At 35.4% G+C, this 23,243-nt stretch overlaps 3 protein-coding genes across 4 annotated transcripts in view; 2 read left to right on the top strand and 1 right to left on the bottom strand.

The window, feature by feature from the left end:
* LOC126974656 (putative fatty acyl-CoA reductase CG5065) overlaps positions 1–23,243 on the top strand; it is a 467,988-nt gene that overhangs the window by 111,380 nt on the left and 333,365 nt on the right. The gene's annotated exons all lie outside the window — the stretch shown is intronic.
* Positions 1–23,243, top strand: part of LOC126974617 (putative fatty acyl-CoA reductase CG5065) — a 252,713-nt gene that overhangs the window by 140,540 nt on the left and 88,930 nt on the right. The gene's annotated exons all lie outside the window — the stretch shown is intronic.
* LOC126974661 (putative fatty acyl-CoA reductase CG5065) lies at positions 1,239–19,918 on the bottom strand. 2 transcript variants are annotated; one of them, XM_050822205.1, is made up of 13 exons: positions 19,893–19,918; positions 18,887–19,076; positions 17,760–17,914; positions 15,949–16,039; positions 15,265–15,410; positions 12,836–12,945; positions 11,055–11,138; positions 10,002–10,110; positions 8,682–8,764; positions 7,631–7,793; positions 5,746–5,896; positions 3,010–3,116; positions 1,239–2,048 (listed from the first exon to the last, which is right to left on the bottom strand). In XM_050822205.1, exons 2-13 carry the CDS (start codon positions 19,073–19,075, stop codon positions 1,961–1,963), a joined length of 1,476 nt encoding a protein of 491 aa, XP_050678162.1. In that variant the 5' UTR covers position 19,076; positions 19,893–19,918; the 3' UTR covers positions 1,239–1,960. The 2 variants fall into 2 exon arrangements, with proteins under 2 accessions (XP_050678162.1, XP_050678163.1); XM_050822206.1 differs by lacking the exons at positions 1,239–2,048; positions 3,010–3,116; positions 5,746–5,896; ... (1 more) ...; positions 8,682–8,764; positions 10,002–10,110 and having other exon boundaries at positions 10,919–11,138.

Below are 23,243 nucleotides of genomic sequence, written 5' to 3'. Positions count from 1 at the left end.
CTGCCTAAATAATTCTTTAGATCCTTCGGTATACTCTAGAAACCGTAGACTGGTTTAAATTTAAATTTCTAGCAATCGTTCGTTGATCCACCTTCCCGCACCAATGTGTCAATTGGAGAGGCCTCTACAAAGTATTTATACAAATGATTTAAGTTTTCTATAGTATTAATTCCGCCAATATTTGTTTTTAAACAATTCGACGCGTGTTTCGCCTTTACACGAGGCATCCTCAGGACGTGTTGTCTCGCCAAAATCTGGCTCTACTCGTGCCAGATTTTGGCGGAATCAACACTAAAGAAAACTTAAATCATTTGTATAATTATGGATTTCCACAAAGTAACGCCTACTTCAATAAATATTCAAAGTATTTATGATTATGAAACTTTTGTTGAGTTTAAAAGACTAATAAACAATACTATTAATAAAAATAATTTAAATTAAAAAAAAAAAAACAAAAATAATTACTTTCACTTTACTAATTGTTGTTTGATAACACAATTTGAGATTATAATTTTATCTTTTACTCCAGTTCTATTTCTAAATTCTGAAAAAAATTAAACCTTCACTGGCTCATGGGTAGAAACTCTGTCCTGTCTACTGCCAATAAGCTTCTAATCTACAATGCTGTATTGAAGCCCACCTGGACCTACGGAATTCCACTGTGGGGCTCTGCCAGCAAAAGCAACATCATTCTCATTCAACGTGTGCAAAACAGCATCCTGCGTACCATCACAAGTGCCCCGTGGTTTTCCAGAAATGACGAGATCCATCAATATCTTGGCGTTCCCAGTCGGAAATTGATAAATTTAAAAGTAAATACACTGATCGCCTCTCGGTTCACCCAAATACCCTGGCTAATGATCTCCTAATCTGTCCCAGAGCGATGAAAAGGCTGAAGAGGAAGGATGTGTTATAAGAAGGCACATGAGACACTGGTCTCTTCGTCTTAACGTCATACTCACCCAACTCATCGGCTTATAGTCTTGCGACTGATTGCAGATCCGACTTAGATAAAATAGTAGAGAGTCTCGACATTTTCATTTAGTTCAATCTGCGAAGTTTGCATATTTATCAAAAATCTTTATTCGAAAGTAATCTTGAACTTTATTTATCCGTCTGTAGATGGGAGTGTTTTGTTAAGCGGGAAGGTAATAAAGAAACGGTTGTATCTGCTATATATTTTGGTATTAAATTAAAAAGTGATTAGAGAATATTTTTTGAAATAAAAATATATAAACGAATAACATATTTTATTAACTTACTTAAACTAAAAACATTAACTATCTGTATATACTTAATAATTCATTACATAAGCTTAGATTAAGGATTGGTCTCCGCTCTCTCCAACTAGATACCGCAGGCGTAGTCGCGAAGTGCGGCAACTACGACCAATTGGGCGTATTCCACAGTCTCGAACAATGTGTGACGTTGCCGTGCCACATGTTCTGTTAAACTTTGCTAATAATTGAAACTAAAACGCCGGGTTGCGTAGTAAAAATTTCTAAAAATAATATCTACTAAAAGATATAAGAAAGACACTGGGATCACATATTATCATCAGTAAGTATTTTGTTACAAAATTTGAAAGATGCTATTGTGTGTCAAGATCCAACGTACACAAGCATCTAATAGTTAAATAGTAATAAAATTTGAGTTTTCTTTAGTGTTAATTCCGCCAATATTTGTCTTTAAACATTTCGACACGTGTTTCGCCTCTACACGAGGCATCCTCAGGACGTGTTGTCTCCCCAAAATCTGGCACGAGACTCAATGTCTCTAAAGAAAACTCAAATCATTTGTATAATTATGCCTATATATTTTCCTACTTCAATATTTTTTTTTAAATAAAATAGCTATTATTCTTAGGTAGTGCGGTATCTAGTTATGGCGCAGCGGAGACCAATCCTCAATCTAAGTTAAGTTTTCAAATCGTTACTACATAGGTTACATTTACAAACATTTACACAATATATTTTAAACCTAAATATAAAATGTACAAACACCATGTCCACAGTGTGAGCTTCAGTAAGAGATCCGCGAAGAACAATCTGAAATAAAACATATTTACTATAAATAATAATAATAAAAACCAATTTTACAATAATAGCTGATGGTAATTGATACGCCCTGCCCGTAACAATGAAGTACCGCTCAGGATTCTTGAAAAACCCAAACAATCTTTGCGGCACTATAATTGCACTCGTCACCTTAAGACATAAGATATTACGCAAAGGGAGGTGACATGAATTTTTTTACAATTGAGCAACGTTTTAACAAACAAATTGACCGTATTTATGCTCAAAGCTCTAAGGAAGCTTCCCAATTAGTCAACAGAGTGCAACGTGGGCACTATCCGACTTCAGTGATGGTTTTAATGGGGTTTTAGTTATGAAGGAGTGACTGAGCCACACATTTGTGAAAAAGGTGTTAAAACATCGGCATAAGTGTATCAAGATACCATTCTTGAGAAGGCAGTGAAGCCCCTTAACAACACCATGTTCAATAACCAAGAATGGTCCTTCCAGCAAGACTCGGCGCCGGGTCATAAAGCTTGGTCTACGCAGTCTTGGTTGGAAAAAAAATTGCGTGTGTACAAAGTACACATGTCAGAAGTGAAACCTGCATTGTGCATGAACCTCTTAACTGCATATGAAGTCCTGGTACATGTTGCTAGGATGACACATGATTTCAACCGCCATTGAAGACATTACTAACACCGCTACCATATTTATGTTGTCCTGGTGTCTATGCAGTTATAAGTTGCGCGTATGACATAAGAATATATTAAGGTATACCTATTCGCGTCATACATAAAAATAAAATAGTATGCATATTTCTGTCTCATTCTTGGCCGGCTTCATCCTACACATTTTTGTATTTGTGTCTCTAACCTGTCGTTTTTTCCGTTGCATCAGGTTTGAAATCAAACGATTCTAAAGAAGTTTCACTTCAAAAAATTAGTAGTTGAACAGAGATCGTTGGCTGTGTCACACTGATGCTGTCACTCACTTGCTGTGTAGAGCTTTCGCCTGTTGGAGGGTGGCGGGATCCTCCTTGCAGCAATACTCCCGGGACCCTCGCACGTACTCCTTCATGTAGCTCTGCCAATCCATTGACTGCAAACGTCATAAAGATTTGATTTGATATGTAACATGAATATTAAAATACCTTTTTTAATGTTTTATCGTTATTTTATGTTACTTAGAATCTACTAAACTATCAATCTAAAAATAAATCCGTCGTACCAATCCACCGTCCATATTATAGGTACGATATACCTGATGTTATTCTTATTGTACAGAAGTATTAGGGTCCTTACTAAAGTAGTTTCTTGGTGCTTTATATAATCATCTGTACAACTAACCTACGCTAGCCGCATAATAACCGCAGAGTTAACCGAGCGATGCAGATGGATTGAAATGATGAAATTATTGAAAAATGAAAAAAAAAATAGTGAGGTGACGTATCAATCTATGACCCCTATTTATATCATAGAAAGCGGTAATTACAGTGATTGTACAATAATTAACATCTTTTTAATGTAAATATAACAATATTGTAAATAAAGCAAAATACGATAATGTATATGTATCTACAATAGGTAGATTTAAATTTATAATCACTAGAAGATTATTTTGTGTTTGTAATATTTATTTTGCACTTAAATAATATAACAAAAAATATTAATTAGGTGTGCATCCTGCTTTGACAATCCAAAATTCTGTCAAAGGTGGACAAGTTTCTTCCAAGCATGATACTGGAAGCCATGGAAATCGTAGAGACGACTCTACTGAATTTTACCAAAACTCTATTTTTTTTTATGGAATAGGAGTACAAACGCGTAGCGTACGGGTCACCTGGTGTTAAGTGATCACCGCCGCCCACATTCTCTTGCAACACCAGAGGAATCACAAGAGCGTTGCCGGCCTTTAAGGAAGGTGTACGCGCTTTTTTTGAAGGTACCCATGTCGTATCGTCCCAGAAACACCGCACAAGGAAGCTCATTCCACAGCTTAGTAGTACGAGGAAGAAAGCTCCTTGAAAACCGCACTGTGGAGGACCGCCACACATCCAGATGGTGGGGATGATATCCTAATTTGTGGCGTGTCGTGCGAAGGTGGAAGTCGGCGGCAGGAATAAGGTTAAACAGCTCTTCGGAACACTCCCCGTGATAAATGCGGTAGAAGACACACTCTATTACATTCGGGATCCAATAAACACCAAACGAAAACCCAGAATATAGAGACTACTGTCAGTATATTGTGTCAGAAGCTATCCTATCCTATCCATAACAAATATCATTTATTTATGTTGGAAACAAACGGTACGAAGGTCACACTAAAGTTTTGCGTAACTTAAAACTACAACATGTTATGACCAAAATATTATGTTTATAGCTTTTTTTAAATACTCTCTTTTACGTTTTAAACATTTTTTCATGACCACAGATTTGAAGGCATGTTTTCTACGTTGTAATTGAACGCTATCACTGCCTCTTCGGAATTGGTACAGGTGAAACCTCTCATCAAACCTTTGATTTTGGGGAAAATACAGAAATCACAGGGTGCTAGGTCGGGGCTATGTACAGGATGGTTGACGAGTTGTACTTTTTCGGAAGCATTGTCATGATGTAGGAGAACACGGCTTTTTGGTCGTCTTTGTATGCACAAGATTGCTGTTTTTTTCGGGTTCAAAACAATAAGTCCACGTTTCGTCTCCTATGATAATGTCATAAACAGCATTAGAATGTCCGTGGTCGTACTTCATTAGCATCTTTGAGCACCATTCCACGCGAGCCCGTTTCTGCTCCACTCCAGTTCATGAGGGAGATCCAACGACGAAAAAATTCCGAAAGTTCAATTCTTCGTGTAAGATTTTCTTAATTTGGTTCATACCAATCCCCAATAGTCCTAGTATTGTCTCATAGGTAATCTGCGTGTTTTCTTCAATAAGCCGCTTAGCAGTACCCATATTATTTTCGTTGACGGCAGTTGAAGGCCGCCCTTCACGAAATTCGTCATGTAAAGAAACCCGACCTCTCTCAAATTCAGCAAACCATCACGGTGCGCAAGCAAGGTGCTTCTCTCCCAAAAGCATTTTGAAAACGAGCGGCACAGTCTTGCGGAGAGAGAGAACTTTAACAATCATAAAAAATCATCGCTCAAAAATCTTTTCGACTTAATTCCATTTTCGTTGCGTACGCAGAACTTTGATGTGTGATAAAAAAACAATTTACAAATGATTTCCCGCCAATTCTTTTTTTTTATTACTAAGATGATTGAAACGTTTCAAAAGATATAACATTCGAAATTCAAACAGTTCTGATAAGCTAGAAGTGCAAAACTTTTTGTGTGCCCCATGTATTAACAATAAATATACTCGTAGAATTTAAAACTTAACCATACCCGAGGTAACAGATATCTTGGGGTATTTATTGTCTCGACTTCAGCCACTAAGATTGGAAACAAAAATAATTATCATTCACACAAACACGCTAAGAAACGCTTTAATCCTATCAATATCAAGTCATGCTTAAAGCATACTCCCAACCTTTAAGATCGGCAACGCATCCCTTGACCACCCATCCGGTGGTCAACGGTTGGCAACGGCGGCTGAATTGTCTATTTGACACTTCGAACTCAAAGACCCTACAGGCTACTCCTCATAAGGTGTCATATCTACGCAATTCCAATACTCTTAATGTTACTTCATCTACTATAACTATAATATTTATTGTGCAAGTACCTTTATGTCCGTATAGAATAGACGATCTTCATCTTCAGATATCTGGCTCCGGAGTGCCAGGTACCTCTGGTTGCTGAACTTCCAGGGTCTGATGGCGTAGTACTGGATCACCCCGAGGCCGCTTGTCACACGTTTTTGGACGTTCACCAAACTATTCATTATAATATATGCAAAATTATGATATATACTCACAACACTATTTAATAACAAGTTGCTTGTTACTAATCTCAGCATGGGGTCCGGCTCGAAGGACCAATTTGATTATTTACGAGTTGTTGCAATAACACGATGAAATATCAAATGAATGATAATCAGAAGTTACGCATAATATATTTTATATTAAAAGGATGTTCTTGTGAATATTAATAAGCACGCGCGGTAAGTATTGATCGCGCTTGTCGCCTAATTTAAAGTACTGCGGGCCTACCATGAACTCTTATTGCGATTCAATTGACAACCTAAAATGAACTGCTTTGCTATTTCGTACCATGACGTGATTAGAGCTATCTAATTTAGGTTGACGTCAAATCAACTGATTAAATCGTAATGATGTCAATTGAATGTCAAAAATAATATCAACTGAATCGCAAACTAATTTAGTTCGTTCATTCATTCGTACCATGAGTTGTTATTTCAACCTAAACTAGCTAGATTTGTCAAAGTCACCGATTCGAAAAAAGTTGCTACTTCCTTAGAGGAAAGTGAATCGTGTTGTTAATAACTTTTAAAAAATATTGAAAACATAGAAAAGAAAAATTTAATTGATTAAAGATGAGATGAGAATACTTTATGGGACTTTTTTGTAAAACAAAATACTGAAAATAAATACCAAAAATGAAAATACTAAAGACGAGGCAGTAAGGGCCCGGGCTATAGCCTGTTCGCAAGAACGAATTAAAAAAAAGTACTCAGTGGTCCTGTCAAATGAAACATCGATGGAGGTGCGTTCATAACTCGTTTTTACGAAAACACATATGCAAACATTCAATTTGTAATTCAAAGAACTATATTTATTTATATTACTATTATTTAATAAGTATAAAAAAGGGCTTAATGATTTATAATTTGACGCAATTGCGCAATTTTAAAATGTATTTTTCGTATTTTCTACGCAAAAAATCATATCATTTTAGGTTTCGAAACGCAATTTTATTTCGTTTATTCTTTTTAAGCGATCCAAACGCCATTCAGAAAAAGGCACTTCATGGTACGAATTTTAGTGATTCAGTTTGGGTACCTAAACTGAACTGCATCGGATTCGCATCGCTTATTATGTAATGGTAATATTAGTTAATGGTAGGCCCTCTGAGCGAAGAAGGTGTACGGTTGCACCGCTCAATAAATGACAATTGTAATTTATACCGAGCTGCTCATCAGATGTCATCTAATGATAAGTTTAAAGATTTTTTTAAATAGGTACAGCTCTGCCGTAAAACTCAATACTTAATAGCAGAATATCAACAGCTTGACACTTATTATTAATATACACATGACAATAACACAGTGACGCGCAAAAAGGGAAACTAAGAGAACTTCTTAAGCCGTTTGTTATCTTTGAGTCACCTACATTTGTTTCCGTAATGGTGGTAGTGTTCCACATTCCACGACCTTCTAAATAGAGTACTTGATAGAAGATACGACGTTTCCGCGACGACGATTTACCAAAAGAGAGCTGCATAGGTGTTTCCTTTATTATTAACTGCATAACAATGTCTGTTAAAGGCATCCAATATATTATTATTGATATGACCAAACTGAATTGAGGAGAGGATCAATCTTGAAAGCTATAATCAGTATTAAATATTATAAACGGCAAGATTAATGTTCGCTTATCCCTCAGTTTCTGCTTAGATTGGAGTTTTGACGACAATTGACGTGTACTTACAAAGGCTTTTTCCCTGCAAGTTGAAGTATGAAATCTACGAGGTATGCTGGCAGGAGATGTGTAAATAGCACAGCTATATCATGCTGCATCTTATGTCTCTTCGGCGATCCCCCGGGATACCACAACGCAACTGACGGTGGGAACTCCTTGATATGAGTCTTTGCTGGAAATCAATACAATACTAAAAAGCTAACTTCAAACTCAAAAAAAGTAAAACTTATGTTGTAAAAATATGTTCAATAAAGAGTTAAAAATTATTTGTGTATAGACTCTTTCATCGACAAGAAAAATATTAGGAAAGATTTAACAATGGATCACCTCAAAAATAATAGAACATTTCTACCGACAAAAACTTTGATTTGGGGAACAAGTCTCTTCTCTTCCCTTCTCTCTCAGAGCGCCATTTGTTTCCGAAGCGGTAATAGTATCTAGTAGTATAAGAAATGACATCAAAAAAAAAAGGAATCAATTTTGAGAAAATATATGCCTTTTATGCCTTTAAGAACCTAAATGAAAAAGACCATAAAGGGTCAACTTCAACTAAAATGTTAAGTGACTCGTAAATCAAAAAGACTTGATGATTAAACAATTAATGTTGAAAGTAGAAAATATCTATTATTACTTTTTAGTAACCTTGATGTAAATATAATATATTTGATATCATTTATTAGGTACTATTTAACAATAAGGCTAAGCTCCCAAAATTATGCGGTGGCACGGTCCATCCGTTTCCGCAAGATCACATAGCCTGCCGACCTTCGCCATGGTGGAGTAAAAGACATGAATCATAATATTATTATTAATGTTACTCAAGTGGTGGGACCACTTAATTAATTAGCTTTTTTATATAAGAAGGGGCAAAAGGGCAAGAGGCTTACGTGATGGCCAGTGGGATTTGGTGGGGAAAAAACCGTCCATGGACATTCGCAACACCAGGGGTTAAGAGATTCTTTGACCGCCACTAAAGCTGTCAACTTGTGTGCGTGTGGGTTCGATACCTTTCAGGATACTTAGCACGTGCCTGAGCTGGTACACCTATAGGAATGCTTACCAATCTCAACTGCCTCGCCCCAGGATATAGAGTTGATGCCGGCTCGCGCTATGTTGCACACTACCAGCTCTTTTGATGTTGCTCTGAAAAATATAAGTATATGACCCGTGTCATTAAGAAAACGAATAAAATGGCAGTCTGCAAATCAGGAACGATTATAATTCTGAAGTTAATAAAAAAAAATAAAAAATATACTAATAAACAAACTATCAGTAAGGTAAGATTAAGAAGGTAAAAAGCTGACAATAATAGCAATATACATATTATGTTGACAGTGACAGATGGACAGGATGAATATGTCTATGTCTCCCTTGCGTCGACACACTTCCGCTGCAACCGTTGACGAGTTAGGGCGTTACGAGTACTCTGCCCAATTTCTGTTAGAATATTAGCCATTGTGTTATTCGTAATTTATTCTTAGAAGCTTAGCAAATTGTTCTATTTAATTTTACAGTTAATTATTTAGATGTTAGCTTGTTTGTGAATTTTTAGTAAGTGGTATTAAATTTGTTATAAAAAAATCCCTTTTGATCTTATTTCAAAGACTTAAATAACAATGGCAATAGCCCAAATTCTAAAGTAATACTAGTAGATACCGAACTTAGATTTATAGGAAAAATCAACAGGGCAACTGGCAGGTATATAAAGGTAAGCCTTTTCTTTGTCATTAGTCAGGATGTCTCTGTCAAATAATGACTGCTCGTTGGCAGAATAGACAGCACGGGTGTTATCCAATGGCTAATTTACGAGCAGTTACATACAATACTTTTTCTAACACCATGAAATAAACAAAAATATATTCATTTTGGTGCCGACAAAATATTAAAAAATCTTTTTTTCATTCAATAGAAAATTATTTGGGAAAACTAATTAATAGGAGTAGGATTTCTTACAATTTTTCTCACAATAGAACACATAATATTGGTTTTTCGAATTTTTTTGCTCATGTTACTTACATAGTTTTAGAAACGGACGAACAATAATATATCAATAAAACAGAAAGTTTTGATTGATATATTGTAGCATTGGCTTATATTAATCATTTTTTACTTTAATCAGTTCACAATTAGTAAATAAGTAAGTTCATATGGGAATTTGAAGCCACGCTGACAAAATGGCGGGTGATCGGCACAAGTCCTGGGCACACGTTTCATTGGTCGGTCTAAAGGCAACACGCTCATTGGCTCGTGGAGCGATGCTCGATATTTATTGGGTAATAATAAGTATAACTCGTCTACTACTCAATTTTATCTTTACCACGTGGTCGCGCCGAACTGGTAGTAAACTGCGGTAAACCGTAAATCAAAATACAAGACTTACTGCGTGAGCGCGGTGGTGTAAGCGAGCAATACGCAACCGTTGACCACCTGGTCCACTGGCATACCGTCTCCATTCTGCTGGTCATCACACAGCATCGAACGAATCACACCTATAAATACGACACGCTCCAAATAATACCTATAGAATTAGACAAAAACTTGAATAAACTCACTAACTTAGTTTTCTCAAAGTTTCCTTTCGACTTTGGCCAAACAATTGGACATCAATGTAAAAAATTTGACGCAAACCCTACTTGTTTCTAATCACTTTAATTAATATTTGGTTCTGTATAATATAAATACGCAGGCAGGAAGTTGTGAAAATAATTCCAAGAGACTGAGAATATATCCCGAGGAACTGTTGTCAGACTGCCTTCTGGAAAAATCAAGGGGCTCGCTCGGTATGAATATAATATTCTGAGAGAGTGAGGGAGGCAGAATAAATAAATATCTTTTCACACATTTAAAACAATGAACTCCAAGAAGAACACAACAACAAGAATTCCAATGAATTCTTCATCATTCAACTTTAGCATTATTAAATGTTCATTTGCATTATTGAATGCAAATTGGAAATACATGGGTCATAGATTGATGAAGAATTCCAATAATGTAAATGGGAAATACAGGGGTCATAGATTGACCTGTGAATAATGCCTCCTCCATTTTGAAGTTAACTGATAAATTTATTTACTGATTAAATTTAAAAATTTAAATAATAAAAAAGCTTAAAATGTTCACATTGCCTTACATGCTACAGGAAAATAAAGATATGGCTTGAACATTATGTTAACCATAGTAGTTGTAATTATTTGACATACAATCATTAATATATTATGTAATGAATTTATTTATTTTATTTATTTATCGCACAAGAACCTAAATAACTAACCCCCCTTTGCGGCTGTGTGGCTTTTTCTCTGTTCAATTCTGAAGGATCTTTATTATAGAGTCATCCAAACTGTAAACCCCGCATTCTTTCGCTGTATTGAGATCGAAATTGCAGTGATCTTCATGAAACCACATGCATCTTAGAAGCTGGTCATTAATATACCTTTAGAGGCTCCAACTATAATGGCGGTCGGTCCATTGATGTTGTCCACCCACCCAGGAAACGGCTCCTTCAAAGCTGCCACCACTGAAATACATTCACTTTATCATTGTGGCAGACTTTGACAGACGATTACATATGTCGCAGGATGTGAGGATAGTCCAATTAAAAAAAATTACGCAAAGTAGGCTTTTAAAATACTTATTGAATGTCTAAATCCACAACCTATTTGAAAGTATGCCTCGGACCTGAGAAGAACTCAGCAGGGTACTTTTGTTATAAAGTTGAAAATGGTCGCCCCTTTCCCAGTCTGTGATATCATTAAAAAAGTCATTTATGGTATAGTAACCTTTATACTACATAATCGATTTTTAACAATTCTTTCGAAATCCATAATACATTTATTTTGCACATTATTTGGGAGCAATGTACATCGCCCAACAAAGGACTTATAATAATACCAATCTATGACAGATAGATTGGTTTTATTATAAGTATACAGTCAAGCAGGCGATAATAACTTTAATTAAACCAATCAATCACTCGTGAATTATTTATTAAAAGTTATAGAGGAATATAAATCTATACTTATTCTTTATATAATATTAAACCTGCAAATAAAAAACTTAGAGGCTCAAAAGTTAAATATTTTAATTAACATGACAATGCGAATCGTATTAAATTTAACTAAGTTAAATAAATGACAATCAAGAGAACCTATTACTCTAATTTGTGAATAATTAAGCTTGTCATAATAAATAGTAATAGGTACTAAAATTATTATTAAAACTTTCGCGAGCCATTATTAACTTATTCAGTAATACGGCTTTACTCACGATTTATCGGTGTGGGTACCGACTAGTTTCGGACCATTCGGAGGTCTTTCATCAGGGTGTGTAGTGAGTTCGCGATAACGTCCCGTCTCATGCTGCGGACTTCTGCTCGTAGTGCGCGGCTGGAAATGGCGGAGGGCGCGGGGTGGGCCGGTGGTGATAACGAGCATGGTATCACTGATACTATGTCGCTATTGGTGTCCACGGGTGCACAAAATGTACTCACAATATCCACTACGTGATCATCGGCACTTATGATATATGGGTCTTATTGCGAGATGTGTTTAATAACATGAGTTTCCAAGTAGGTGGCAAAGCCCAACCCTTGTTTCAATTAAAATTAGGTCGACAATCGATTTATATGGCTTCCAGCAGCTTGCAGCAGACACAAAGTTAAGAACTTTCACCAAAAAACACTCACTCTGGTGAAGGACCGAAAATAGTCAGTACCCACATCGATAAATCGTGAGTAAAGCAGTATTACTTATTAAGTAATAGGTTATTGAAAGGTTAGAAGTAAATAAATGTGTCCAACATGAATGTAGACGGGAAGGTAGACGGACGACGCCTCAGAGGTCGCAGCCCTATAAGATGTTCTGACCAAATCCGCACATCTCCGAACACCGGACTATATGACGCTCTGCACGTTGCCAAAAATAGACACATTGGCGAACTATTGTCAAAAAGTTGATTCCTCAGAGAAATCACGACCCTCGGCATTGAGGAATACAACGCGAGGAGGAGGAACATTTGAGGAGGAGTTATTTGTTACGTGTCCATTTAGTTATACAACAGTATCCCATTAAATGTACCTCTCATATCATTTATAAGATTGTCACTCGGCTATTTCATGAAAGAAGGATTTTTATTTTCGGATGTGTGAACTGGTAATAATGGTCCTTATATTGGGTATTAAGTGCTGTAAGTTTATTTGCAAAAATAAAATCTCACCTATAGATGGTCTGGCGATACAGATGGGGAATTTTCCAGAGAACTCTGCAACAATTTGTTCTGCTAAGGATTTCGTGTATCCATATGTGTTCGGCTCTGGCTCAATCAATCTGTAATAAATAATAGTTTGTAGTCTTTAATATATTTCAAATTATTTAAGTACACATGACTTAATAATTAATAACACTATTTATATAAAAACTTAAATAATCTAATAAAATTAATTCATTACAAATAGTAAATATCATTAAGAACGCTGTCGGCCGGTAAGGTGCCCGTGAAGCTGGCAACGTTACCTCTTTGTATGGCCAAACTTATCCTTTTACAGAGGTACGTACCAGAACTTGGGTCATCTGTTAAATCGGTTAGACGCCTAATAAAAGTTAGATAAGGGTATGACGTTTAATAGAAGTTTTAACAGGCATTTTAATTGGAGAATAAAACTGGCCTAACAGATAACCTGGTGTTAGGCATTGAGGTAACAGTATAATATTATGTACTTGGTTGTTATTTGTGGGAAAGCACAAACGAAAGTACGGGTCACATGGATATCAGGTAACCACTGCCAAACTCATTCTTCTGCAACACCAAAAGAATCATATAAGCATCATTTTTAGAGGTTGTAAATCCTGAACACATGGACCCATGTTGTAAATCCTGGAAACATGGCTCAAGGAAGCTCATTCCACAGCGTGGTCATACGTGTCAGAAAAGTTCCTTCTAAACTGCTCTGTATCGTCCGAAGGTGGAATTTGGCGGTCAGAATTAGCTTTCGGAACACTCCTCGTGACAAAAATAGCGATAGAATATTGGCCAGCTTGATGTATTGCCTTTTTTTTTAAGCTATTGCATAGCTTCTATCGCGGGCCTTGAGCGTGGAGACCGAATCCAGAAATTCCGTAACGAAAATAACCTAACACTTACTTACTAGATTTATATAGATATTTCGGCACGGTTATTACAGTTGCCGTGGAACAGTGGTTATCACGTATGCTTTTTGTGCAGAAGGTCCCAGGTTCGAGCCTGGGGTACATCTTGATTTTTTTAATTTCTTTATTTTTTATCACGTCTTTTTAATTTTTATTATTATGCCAAGCATTTTTATTTAGTTTCACCTGTCCCGTTGTCTGTTTGTAATCAAATCTTGCAAGTTAAATTTTACTCACTTCCCGTTTGCTTATTTTAAAATGAATTTAATCAAAAAAATAAATAAATAATTATAATTGCATAAGTTGATAAAAAATGCTACGCAATAGCTTTACCGCGGCAGTCCCCGAGTGCCACACGTCTATTTTTTTTGTTGTAATGGTTATCATTCGAGATTTCGGTCCAGAAAGGTCAAGAATCCAGGATCCTGATACTGCGAGGTATTAAGCTAATACTTCCCGTATTATCGAAGATTGGTGATACGACAAATTGGGTTACGTACTACTGAAGACGCCTTATCTTGATTGTTTCTAATACGGGCTAAGGAAGGCTGACATAACTCACTTACGGCCGTTCCCAATATTCAGTCTATCTCTTACTTGAGATAAAAATCGTAACTATCGTTGACTTTTCTGTCCCAATAAACTTATCGACGGTAACTCACCATATCCGTACACGCTGTCTGTCAATTGACGACGTATAGTTTACCAGCTATAGAAGTTTGTATGGAAATTGCAATTCACGCGTCCCAATATAAGGCGATAAGAATGACTTATCAGGTATATTGGGACAGCTTCAGATTATTGACAGCTAATTACTGATAGTAGAAGGTAGTAATTTATCTCTATCTGTAGATAGTCTATTGGGAACGGCCGTTAGTCTATGCTAAGCGGTTATCGCAATAAAATGCATTTGAGTTAGCACTCAGGTTGTAGCCATGTCACTTCTGTAGAGTGTCAGCATTGTAGTCTAGAATGTAGTGTATAACTATACACTTTTAACCTTTTAGTCGTAAGAATACTGTACGTTATGCGTTCTAGCGCTGCGAGTTATACTGTTTGGTTAGACGCCATACTGTTCCAGCGCTGCAGCGATCTTTTGGTTATACTTCACAACACGGAGAGTTGCATTACTTTGGATCGCGTCCTTAGTAATCACACTGCACTCCGTCCATCTCCTAACAAATCGCAGAAATTAATTCTGATTAATCGACGACAAGTTACTGCATTCTCTTTTATTTAGTTTGTGATTTACTTAATTATTAGCAATTCCAACACAATAACCACTTATTATTTACAAAAAAAAATCTACATCTAAGTGTTACCTACAGTTTCTTATTTACAATTTGTTACGCTTTGCAATTATAAGACATTTTAAAATACAAATTGTGACACTACCTATATGAAAAATGTTATAAATTAATTACTAGGATAGAATGGAAATCTGTTATGGTTTCTAATGCTAGTATTGCAGACTGTACATTCATATATTTAAATACTTACTTTGGTTCCAGATGTTTGAGTACACCATCGTCCATCCACTTTGTGAGGTGTATTACATCGTCTGGGTTGTGCTTGCTAGGATACACTTTCTCTTCTAGAAGTGGCAAATCTGATCGACAGTATGTAGTCGACAGATGCACGAATACCTAAAATAACATCAATAATTTTATTTTTTTAAGCCAACCTAAATAAAATGTTCTTTTGTTTTCCTTATTTCTCATTAGGATCACTAACTTTTTTTTTTATTTCTGAATGGTAAATACACCTTCCTTAACATTAACCTCTTTAAACTTGTGCCGTTTGGTGTCGAGACACTTGGGCAGTGAGGCCCAGAAGCGCGCAGAATGTACAAAGTACTATCTTCGCGCCGCAACAATGCTACTGGAAATCCAAGCGCTGGCAGCTATTTCGGTCAACGGATCAGCCTAGCTATCCAACGTGGAAATACGGCCAGTATTCTTGGTACGCTTCCACGTAATGAAAGTTTTAATTTTATGTAGTCATAGTATTGTAAATATAGTTATAAGATTTGTTTTGTTTGAATAAATTATAATATCGTAAATAACTTCTTATCACGAATATTAGAAGAAAATATTTAGTTTGGCGGACTTGTACCTACTGTATTGTACTAAAAGACTACATTACAAGAAAATTTATTTAAACTACCACATAGTAATTTCTTACGTCTAAGTTGTGTATGCCCTCGACCAGTTCCAACACTCTCCGCGTTCCGACAACGTTCATCTGCACAGCATCACGGATGAACATGTCGAACCTGTAACAGACACTGATGATGACACTCAAATTCAAATTCAATTATTTTTATTCGAAATAAAATTCAAAATCACTTATTGAACGTCAAAAACTACCACCCATTCAAAAGAGACTGCCTCAGACCTGAGAAGAATGGGCGCAAGAAACTCAGCGGGCTTTTATTATATAAAAATATGGATTACAATATGATATCGTACAATAAACATTAACTTATAATTAAAGAGCCTGACGGTGTTTTCTTTATTCCCAGTCCGAGGTGTCATTAAGAAAATCGTTTATGATATATAACCTTTCCCACACAAACGTTTTTAACAATTCTTTTAAATTTCGTAACACATTCGTTTTGTACATTTTCTGGGATCATATTGTAGAAGTATATACATCACCCAACAAAAGACTTACCTACTAACTCGACCCAACCGAGTAGTAGACATAACAAGTTTATGTTTGTTCCTCGTGTTAACATTATGAATGTCACAGTTTCTAGAAAACTCTCTTGGTTCTTCTCTCGCACGGAAGATAAGGATTTGGATTTGGGTAAGATAAGGTCTGGGATGAGTATTTTTGTTGCATCACTTTACATATACCTATTGTAATTGAAATTATATCTTAAACGATGAAAATGTAAATGTTGATTCAAAAGAGTGGCAATGAGTTTCTTGCTACTTCTCCTCATTAGCTCAACCCTTTACCAAGTGGCGGCAAATTCAATAAGGAATAAAAATTGACAGTGACAATCATAAGTGTCATTTCCGTGATCTATGAATAAAGTGATTTTGATTTGATTTGGTTTTATTCAGATATCTGTAGGAACTAAGGATGTGCTTCAAATATTATGACCGCGAGTGAATTTTATATAAAGGATGATTGATTACATATTATACAATCTTTTTGAAGAAGAAATATTGCTCACGAGTTTTAATGTATTTAAGTTGGCGATAAATGATATAAGTTTTTATAAAAATAATAAAATAAAATGAACGCATGAATTTATACTTATTTGCCGTAAAAAAAAAACACAAAATCATTAAAAAAAATTGTCTTCGTGCTATTTTACGTTTGTAGAAAAATCAATATTGTAAAAAAAAGGTATTATATACAACCTATGAAAATATACAAGTTTATCTAAATATCATAAAATTATTTCTAGAAAGAAATTATTATTGTTTTATTTTAAGCCTATAGATATTGAAATTTATTCAATTCTCATTCACTGGTTGTAGGTCAGTAGGTAGACATAACATGAGTTACAAGAAGTATATGGGTGGTGAAGTAATTTTTTAAAGCCATCTTAGTGATCTGTTTGTAGCACATTAAGCCATCTTGGCGATCTGTGCGTAGCACATTTCTTATGACAATAAGGGACGAGACGAGCAGGACTTTCAGCTGATGGTAATTGATACGCCCTGCCCATGCAGTGCCGCTCAGGATTCTTGATAAACCCAAAAAATCTGAGCGTCACTACAATTGCGCTCGTCACCTTGAGGCTTAAGATGTTAAGTCTCATTTGCCCAGTAATTTCACTACCTACAGCACCCTTCAGACCGAAACACAGTAATGCTTACACATTACTGCTTCTTGCTTTGTGGTACCCATAATCTAGCCGGCATCCTGTGCAAAGGAGCCCCCCACTGATAAAAATGAAGAATGATACAGATGGTCTAGTTGAGCAGTTGACAAATCACCAGCAATGTGTTGGTGGCACTAAAGGGCTGACTCACTTGACACAGGCGGCACTGTGGAACACGATGTTGGTCTCCTCCTGCACCAGCTGCCGATCCGCATCGGACATACCCAGGTTCTCCTGAAGGATGTCCCCACGGATTAAATGCAGCTTTTCGAAAATGAGAGGGTCTTGCCGAATGTTGTCAAAAGCCTGTTAAATATTAAATATACGAGATAAGTGACCGTAATTCCAGAAAAACGTTCCAAACCACAATCATGTCTTGAATTTGAGTTAAGAACACAAAACTTCACGTGATTCATATTAACTGATTAAAAAATGGCAGCCCTTCTGTCACTCCTTAAATGACATCATGACTAAGTGCCCGACCCACATGTATGGTTACACTAACATTTACTAAGCCTTAAACACGAATTTCTTAAAATGTGGTGTTTGTGGCTGCGGAAAGTCGGACTCAGATCAAACGGAGTCAACTTCAAACTGTAACCACCTCCTAGGAACTTCTATTGATGACGTTGTTTTAGAACGTCATTGGAACAAATGCAAAAATTGCCGCATAAAAACTGGTAATTCTTTGGGTATCCCTTAAGTTAGGCGTTTTACAAGCGGACAGCTTTCATACTTATATCAAGTAAAAAAAATATGTGTTCTGTAAAATTTTATTTTTAGGACCTTAGCACTTCCATAACAATCAATTAGATATATAAATCATTTTTATGTTGTATATTTGGTAATCTGCACTGCTTGATCCGAATTAATTTAATAAAATAACTTTATTTAAATAAAACACTTTTAAAGGATGAAAACGCGTGTAATTGTTACGGTTTTACATTAGATGTTTGCGTAAAAGTTATTTTTTTTTTTTAATTTAGTTAACCCGGCGTTTCAAGACCTTTCCAGAGAGACTGCAGATGAAGTGAGATGCAAAGATAGTATTTGTCATAGTTTTCATTATGAAGTTTAGCGCCATTTATTTCCTCGGAGGTGGTATTTGCTGTACACAGATGGTTTTTGGAAAAATTTACTGACAGTGTCCTCTTCTTTTTTGGTATGTGTAGTTATGGGTTTTAATTTAGAGATTATTGGATCCCAGGTGTTAGATAACTTTAGACCATCTTCTCTATTGAAATTTGGGTGTTTTTTTTATAAAATAAAATATCTCACCCGGCTGCGAATAAGTTCGTGGTATCTCGCCTTCAAACTACCGCCCTTCTTGGGCCTCATGAGAAGGAAGATCTTCCGAACTGGACAGCATCGCAGCAGCTTCTCCACTAACACCTTGCCGATGAAGCCGCTACCGCCAGTGATGAACACCGTCTTGTCCGTGTAGAACTCTGATACACTCACATCCATTCTGGAAAGTTAAGATTTTTGATAATCCTTTACCGTTACAGGCGCCTTAAGGCGACACTTAATGTTAGGAAGCTTGAGCGAAGAGGAGGAACTTAAGCCACTCCCCGCAAATGCACATTGAATGCTATTTTTTTTATTCCAAGTTAATAAAACTTTAGATACTTTATAATATTACGATGGTTAAAATAGGTTATTAATTACTTCATTAATCAAGTTTTTTCAGTGAAATGCGTTATTTTTATATATTCAATTTTATACAAAATAAATTATAGCCACTACAAGGTCATAAACGAACAAAATGAGGTTTTTCATCGTAAGGATATCGGGAGCAGAACGATGTGATTGGGGTCCTATTGTAAAACTTTAAGCCTCAGATCATATAGTCACATCGTTGTTAAATGCAGATTTTGCCGTCTAGCAAGTCGTTTCTCTTCTGCACGTACAGTTACTACCGTCTATATAAATAATCAAAACAAAATTCGTTCATTCATACATTTCGCTTTCAAATTTAAAAAAACAACAAATAACAAATTGTTTAGATTTGAAAGAGCGGCATCCCAAGTCAATTTCTGTAAAGTCTTGAGTCTTCTGTAAGATCTTGTGGATTAAGCCACAACTTGAAGATAAACAAGATTTATCAACGATACGTCAACGGTTAGCTCAGTGGAAAGAGCGCTGGCACGGAACGCGACAGGCCGTGGGTTCGTGTCCCACATCGTTCATATATTTTGTTTTCAAATTTAATTTGTGTAATTAATCCCAGAAGTGACGGTTATTATTTTTAAAAATAACTAATTGTTTGAAACAAAATACTTACGTTCCAGTCACAGCGACTCACCTGCTTAACAAAACTAATGTTAGTAGCGTTTTGAATCTTCTATTTATCTGTAAGATATTTGGAGCATTGCAACGGGTCAGAGTTCAGTCAGAATTAAAATACAATGACAAAGTCCGAAGATTCAGGCCGAACTGGTTTATTCAGGTCTCTCGGTCTCACTTAGCAAAAACCGTAATATCTTTATAATAATATAGGTATTAAATACATTTACTTACAAATTATAATATGATATAATATTAATTACAATTATTTATTTATAATTATATGTTATAACTCTTTATATTTCCAACATACCTTAGGCAAAATCAACATAATATAATATTCATTCACTCCCTTTGACAACAAAAAATAGTTATGTATGCAATAAGGGGTATTAAAACACGAATGTGGGTTTAATGGGGTTTTACTCGGCTTCGCCTCGTGTGATAATAGTATCACATGAGTGTTTTAATACCTAATTATCAACAGTTGCATACAAGACTTTATCTACACCCAGAATATGAATCCTTTAAAAGATTCTGAAACAGCTTACTGCTAACATTAAAACAGCCAGTCCTAGTAGTAACTAGGACTGGCTGTTTTAATGTTATATATATCCATGCTTGGTGGATAAAGAAGAAGATAAATGGAGTGGTTAAAGACATAATATGCTTATATTAACTTAATATTAATTATGTTACTACATAATATCATCCATTACTGATTTTATACAAATAAACTAAGTGTTAATATATTAATACTTAATTATTTATTTTATTAGTAATTAACATTTTGTATAGTGCAATTATTAAAATTCACTTGAATGTTATGTTCTTTTGCAGCGTTTAAAATAGCCGGCGGTGTGCTGTCAAAACTTCAATCGCTCATTTTTTCAAGAAAAATGGCGGGTATTCGAATAACCTCCTTTTTCTTACTGCGTGCCACGTTCTGGTAGTGTGGAAAGCGCGTAACCGAAAATGTTCTTTTTTTGAAATTCATACAGATATCACGCATCGAGCAATAAGAATGTGGCTGTTATTTGAAACTGTTTGCGCATGAAGGGATCGAAAAAAAACCAAGGAGTGTTGTTATGAAATTCAGTAGAACATTACAACACTCGTTTGGATGATGTAATGGTTATTACGACATTGGGTGTTTTAATGTTAGTAATAAGCTAACTGTTTCAGAATCTTCAATAGAGCATTTAAAGCATGGGTGTAGATAAAAATAATTACGATGGGAAGACTACAGCAACTGTCAATTCCAAATGTCACGAGGGGCTGCTATAAACCAGAGCTGTGTTACCCCTCCTTTACACCAAGAAACAAGTCAATAACTTGTTTTATACAAAACTTGTAGAATACTTGTCAAAACACAAACATTTATTTTTAACATGTATTGCAATTGTCTGAAACATTCTTGCGTTCACACTGTGTTGCCAACAAGTTTTTATACAAGTATAAAACACATTCGCGTTCACATATAGATCTTAGACATGTTTGATACAGTCTGATATATTGATAGCATTCACACCAACATAAAACATACATGTTTTTAACAAGTATTGTTAATTTTATTGAAGTTTATGTATAATACTTATTAAAAACAAGTTTTATACTCTATCCATGTTTGGTGGATAAAGAAGAAGATAAATGGAGTGGTTAAAGACATAATATGCTTATATTAACATATTCGTTCGAAACTTTTTTTCTGCACTGACCAGCAATGTACTGAAATGAAATGAAATTTTATTTGCAAGAAACATTGTAGTTAAGATGTTAACATAATATTATTAATAATGCAATATGTTTCGTCAATTGACATGCAAAATATGTTATAATGTTGTTCAAGTATCAACACACTACTATTGTGTACATGTCGGACTTCACAATTCTATCATTAATATTAACAATATTAAAATTTGAGTCAGCTCCTTTTAGCAGTGAATCACGCGCCGCACAGTATTTTTTTTATATTTTAATAATGTTTGTTTCTTATTTCATTTAATTTATTATTTTAAGATTGTAATTAATACTTACTGTAAATTTAAGTTGTTTTTTATTGCTAATAAAGTGTTTCTATTCTCTTCGATTCTATAATGAGTTTACTATAATATAATTAATTAATTTAGATAAACTACTTTTTAAAATGATTAAATGGGGTGTAATTTTTGATTTCTTTAAATTTATATTTTTATTATTCATTTAACCCGCCGTTTCGCCACCACATGAAAATTCATAAAAGCGGCCAAGAAGGGTTCCGTAGCAGCAAGTAACGTAATATAAAAGTTATATAGAAAGGAAAATGATATTAAATTATTTAAATGGTATAATAAAAAAATCGTTGCTCAAAATCATGCAGTGCAAATGAGCTCTCATCATTTATACGCATAAAAATCTTCTTACTAGATCTCGTTCAAACCATTTTAGGTGGAAGTTTACATGGTAGTGTACATCATATATTTTTTTTAGTTTTATCATTGTCTTATTTTAGAAGTTACAGGGGGGGGGGGGACATTTTACCACTTTGGAAGTTTCCCACGCGCAAACTATTCAGTTTAGAAATAAATGATATATTTCTTATATCCTCAACATATCTTTCTTGAAGACCTATCCATAGATATGGATATACCCTATACGTATGGATTTGATGAAAAAAAAATTATGAGTTTCAGAACGTAAGTAACGAAGTATGGGGAACCCCCAAAATTTATTGTTTTTTTTTTCTATTTCTGTGTGAAAATATTAATACGGTTCACAGAATACATCAACTTACCAAGTTTCAACTGTACAGTTCTTATAGTTTTGGAAAAAAGTGGCTGTGACATACACGGTCAGACAGACAGATATGAGGAATCTATAAGGGTTCCGTCTTTTGCCATTTGGCTAAGTAACCCTAAAAACTAATTAAAGTAAAAGTACTACAATGACACGGGTTTGAACTATTTAAATTAATGAGGTTATTTGAATCATTGTTGACATATTATGTCTACTGTGGTTGAGTTTTATGTACCGGAGTAGTAGGACATAGGTGCGGGTATGGTCAAATTCAAATAAACTTTATTCAATTATTCAGTCACTTCTTCATAACTAATACTCCACCAAACCATCACTGAAGTCGGAATTCAAGTTCTAGCGCTCAATAAAACGCAGCCACATGTTTAGTATTGCTGTCACTTCTGGTCTGGCGCGCCCCAGTATCAGCTCGAACCATTTAACCACGTGCAACGCAGAGCTGCTCGAATTGTCGGGGACCTAGTGCTCTGAACGGCTCGATCACCTGGCGTTGCGTAGAGACGTCGCTTCATTGTGTGTCTTCTACCGCATTTATCACAGGGAGTGTTTGATTGAC

This window comes from Leptidea sinapis, chromosome 33 (genome assembly GCF_905404315.1).
Source record: "Leptidea sinapis chromosome 33, ilLepSina1.1, whole genome shotgun sequence".
Lineage (NCBI taxonomy): Eukaryota > Metazoa > Arthropoda > Insecta > Lepidoptera > Pieridae > Leptidea > Leptidea sinapis.
The sequence above is the reverse complement of the archived record's forward strand: the minus strand, read 5'-3'. Positions and strand labels throughout refer to the sequence as shown.

Bases quoted from the DNA above. Each gene is read 5' to 3' on its own strand.
- LOC126974661 (XM_050822205.1), bottom strand. From the start codon at position 19,075: ATGGATGTGAGTGTATCAGAGTTCTACACGGACAAGACGGTGTTCATC. The intron at 15,411-15,948 runs GTAAGAAATTAC...ATGTTATTTTAG, and splicing joins AGGGCATACACAACTTAGAC to GTATTCGTGCATCTGTCGAC. The intron at 12,946-15,264 runs GTAAGTATTTAA...TATTTATTACAG, and splicing joins CTCAAACATCTGGAACCAAA to ATTGATTGAGCCAGAGCCGA.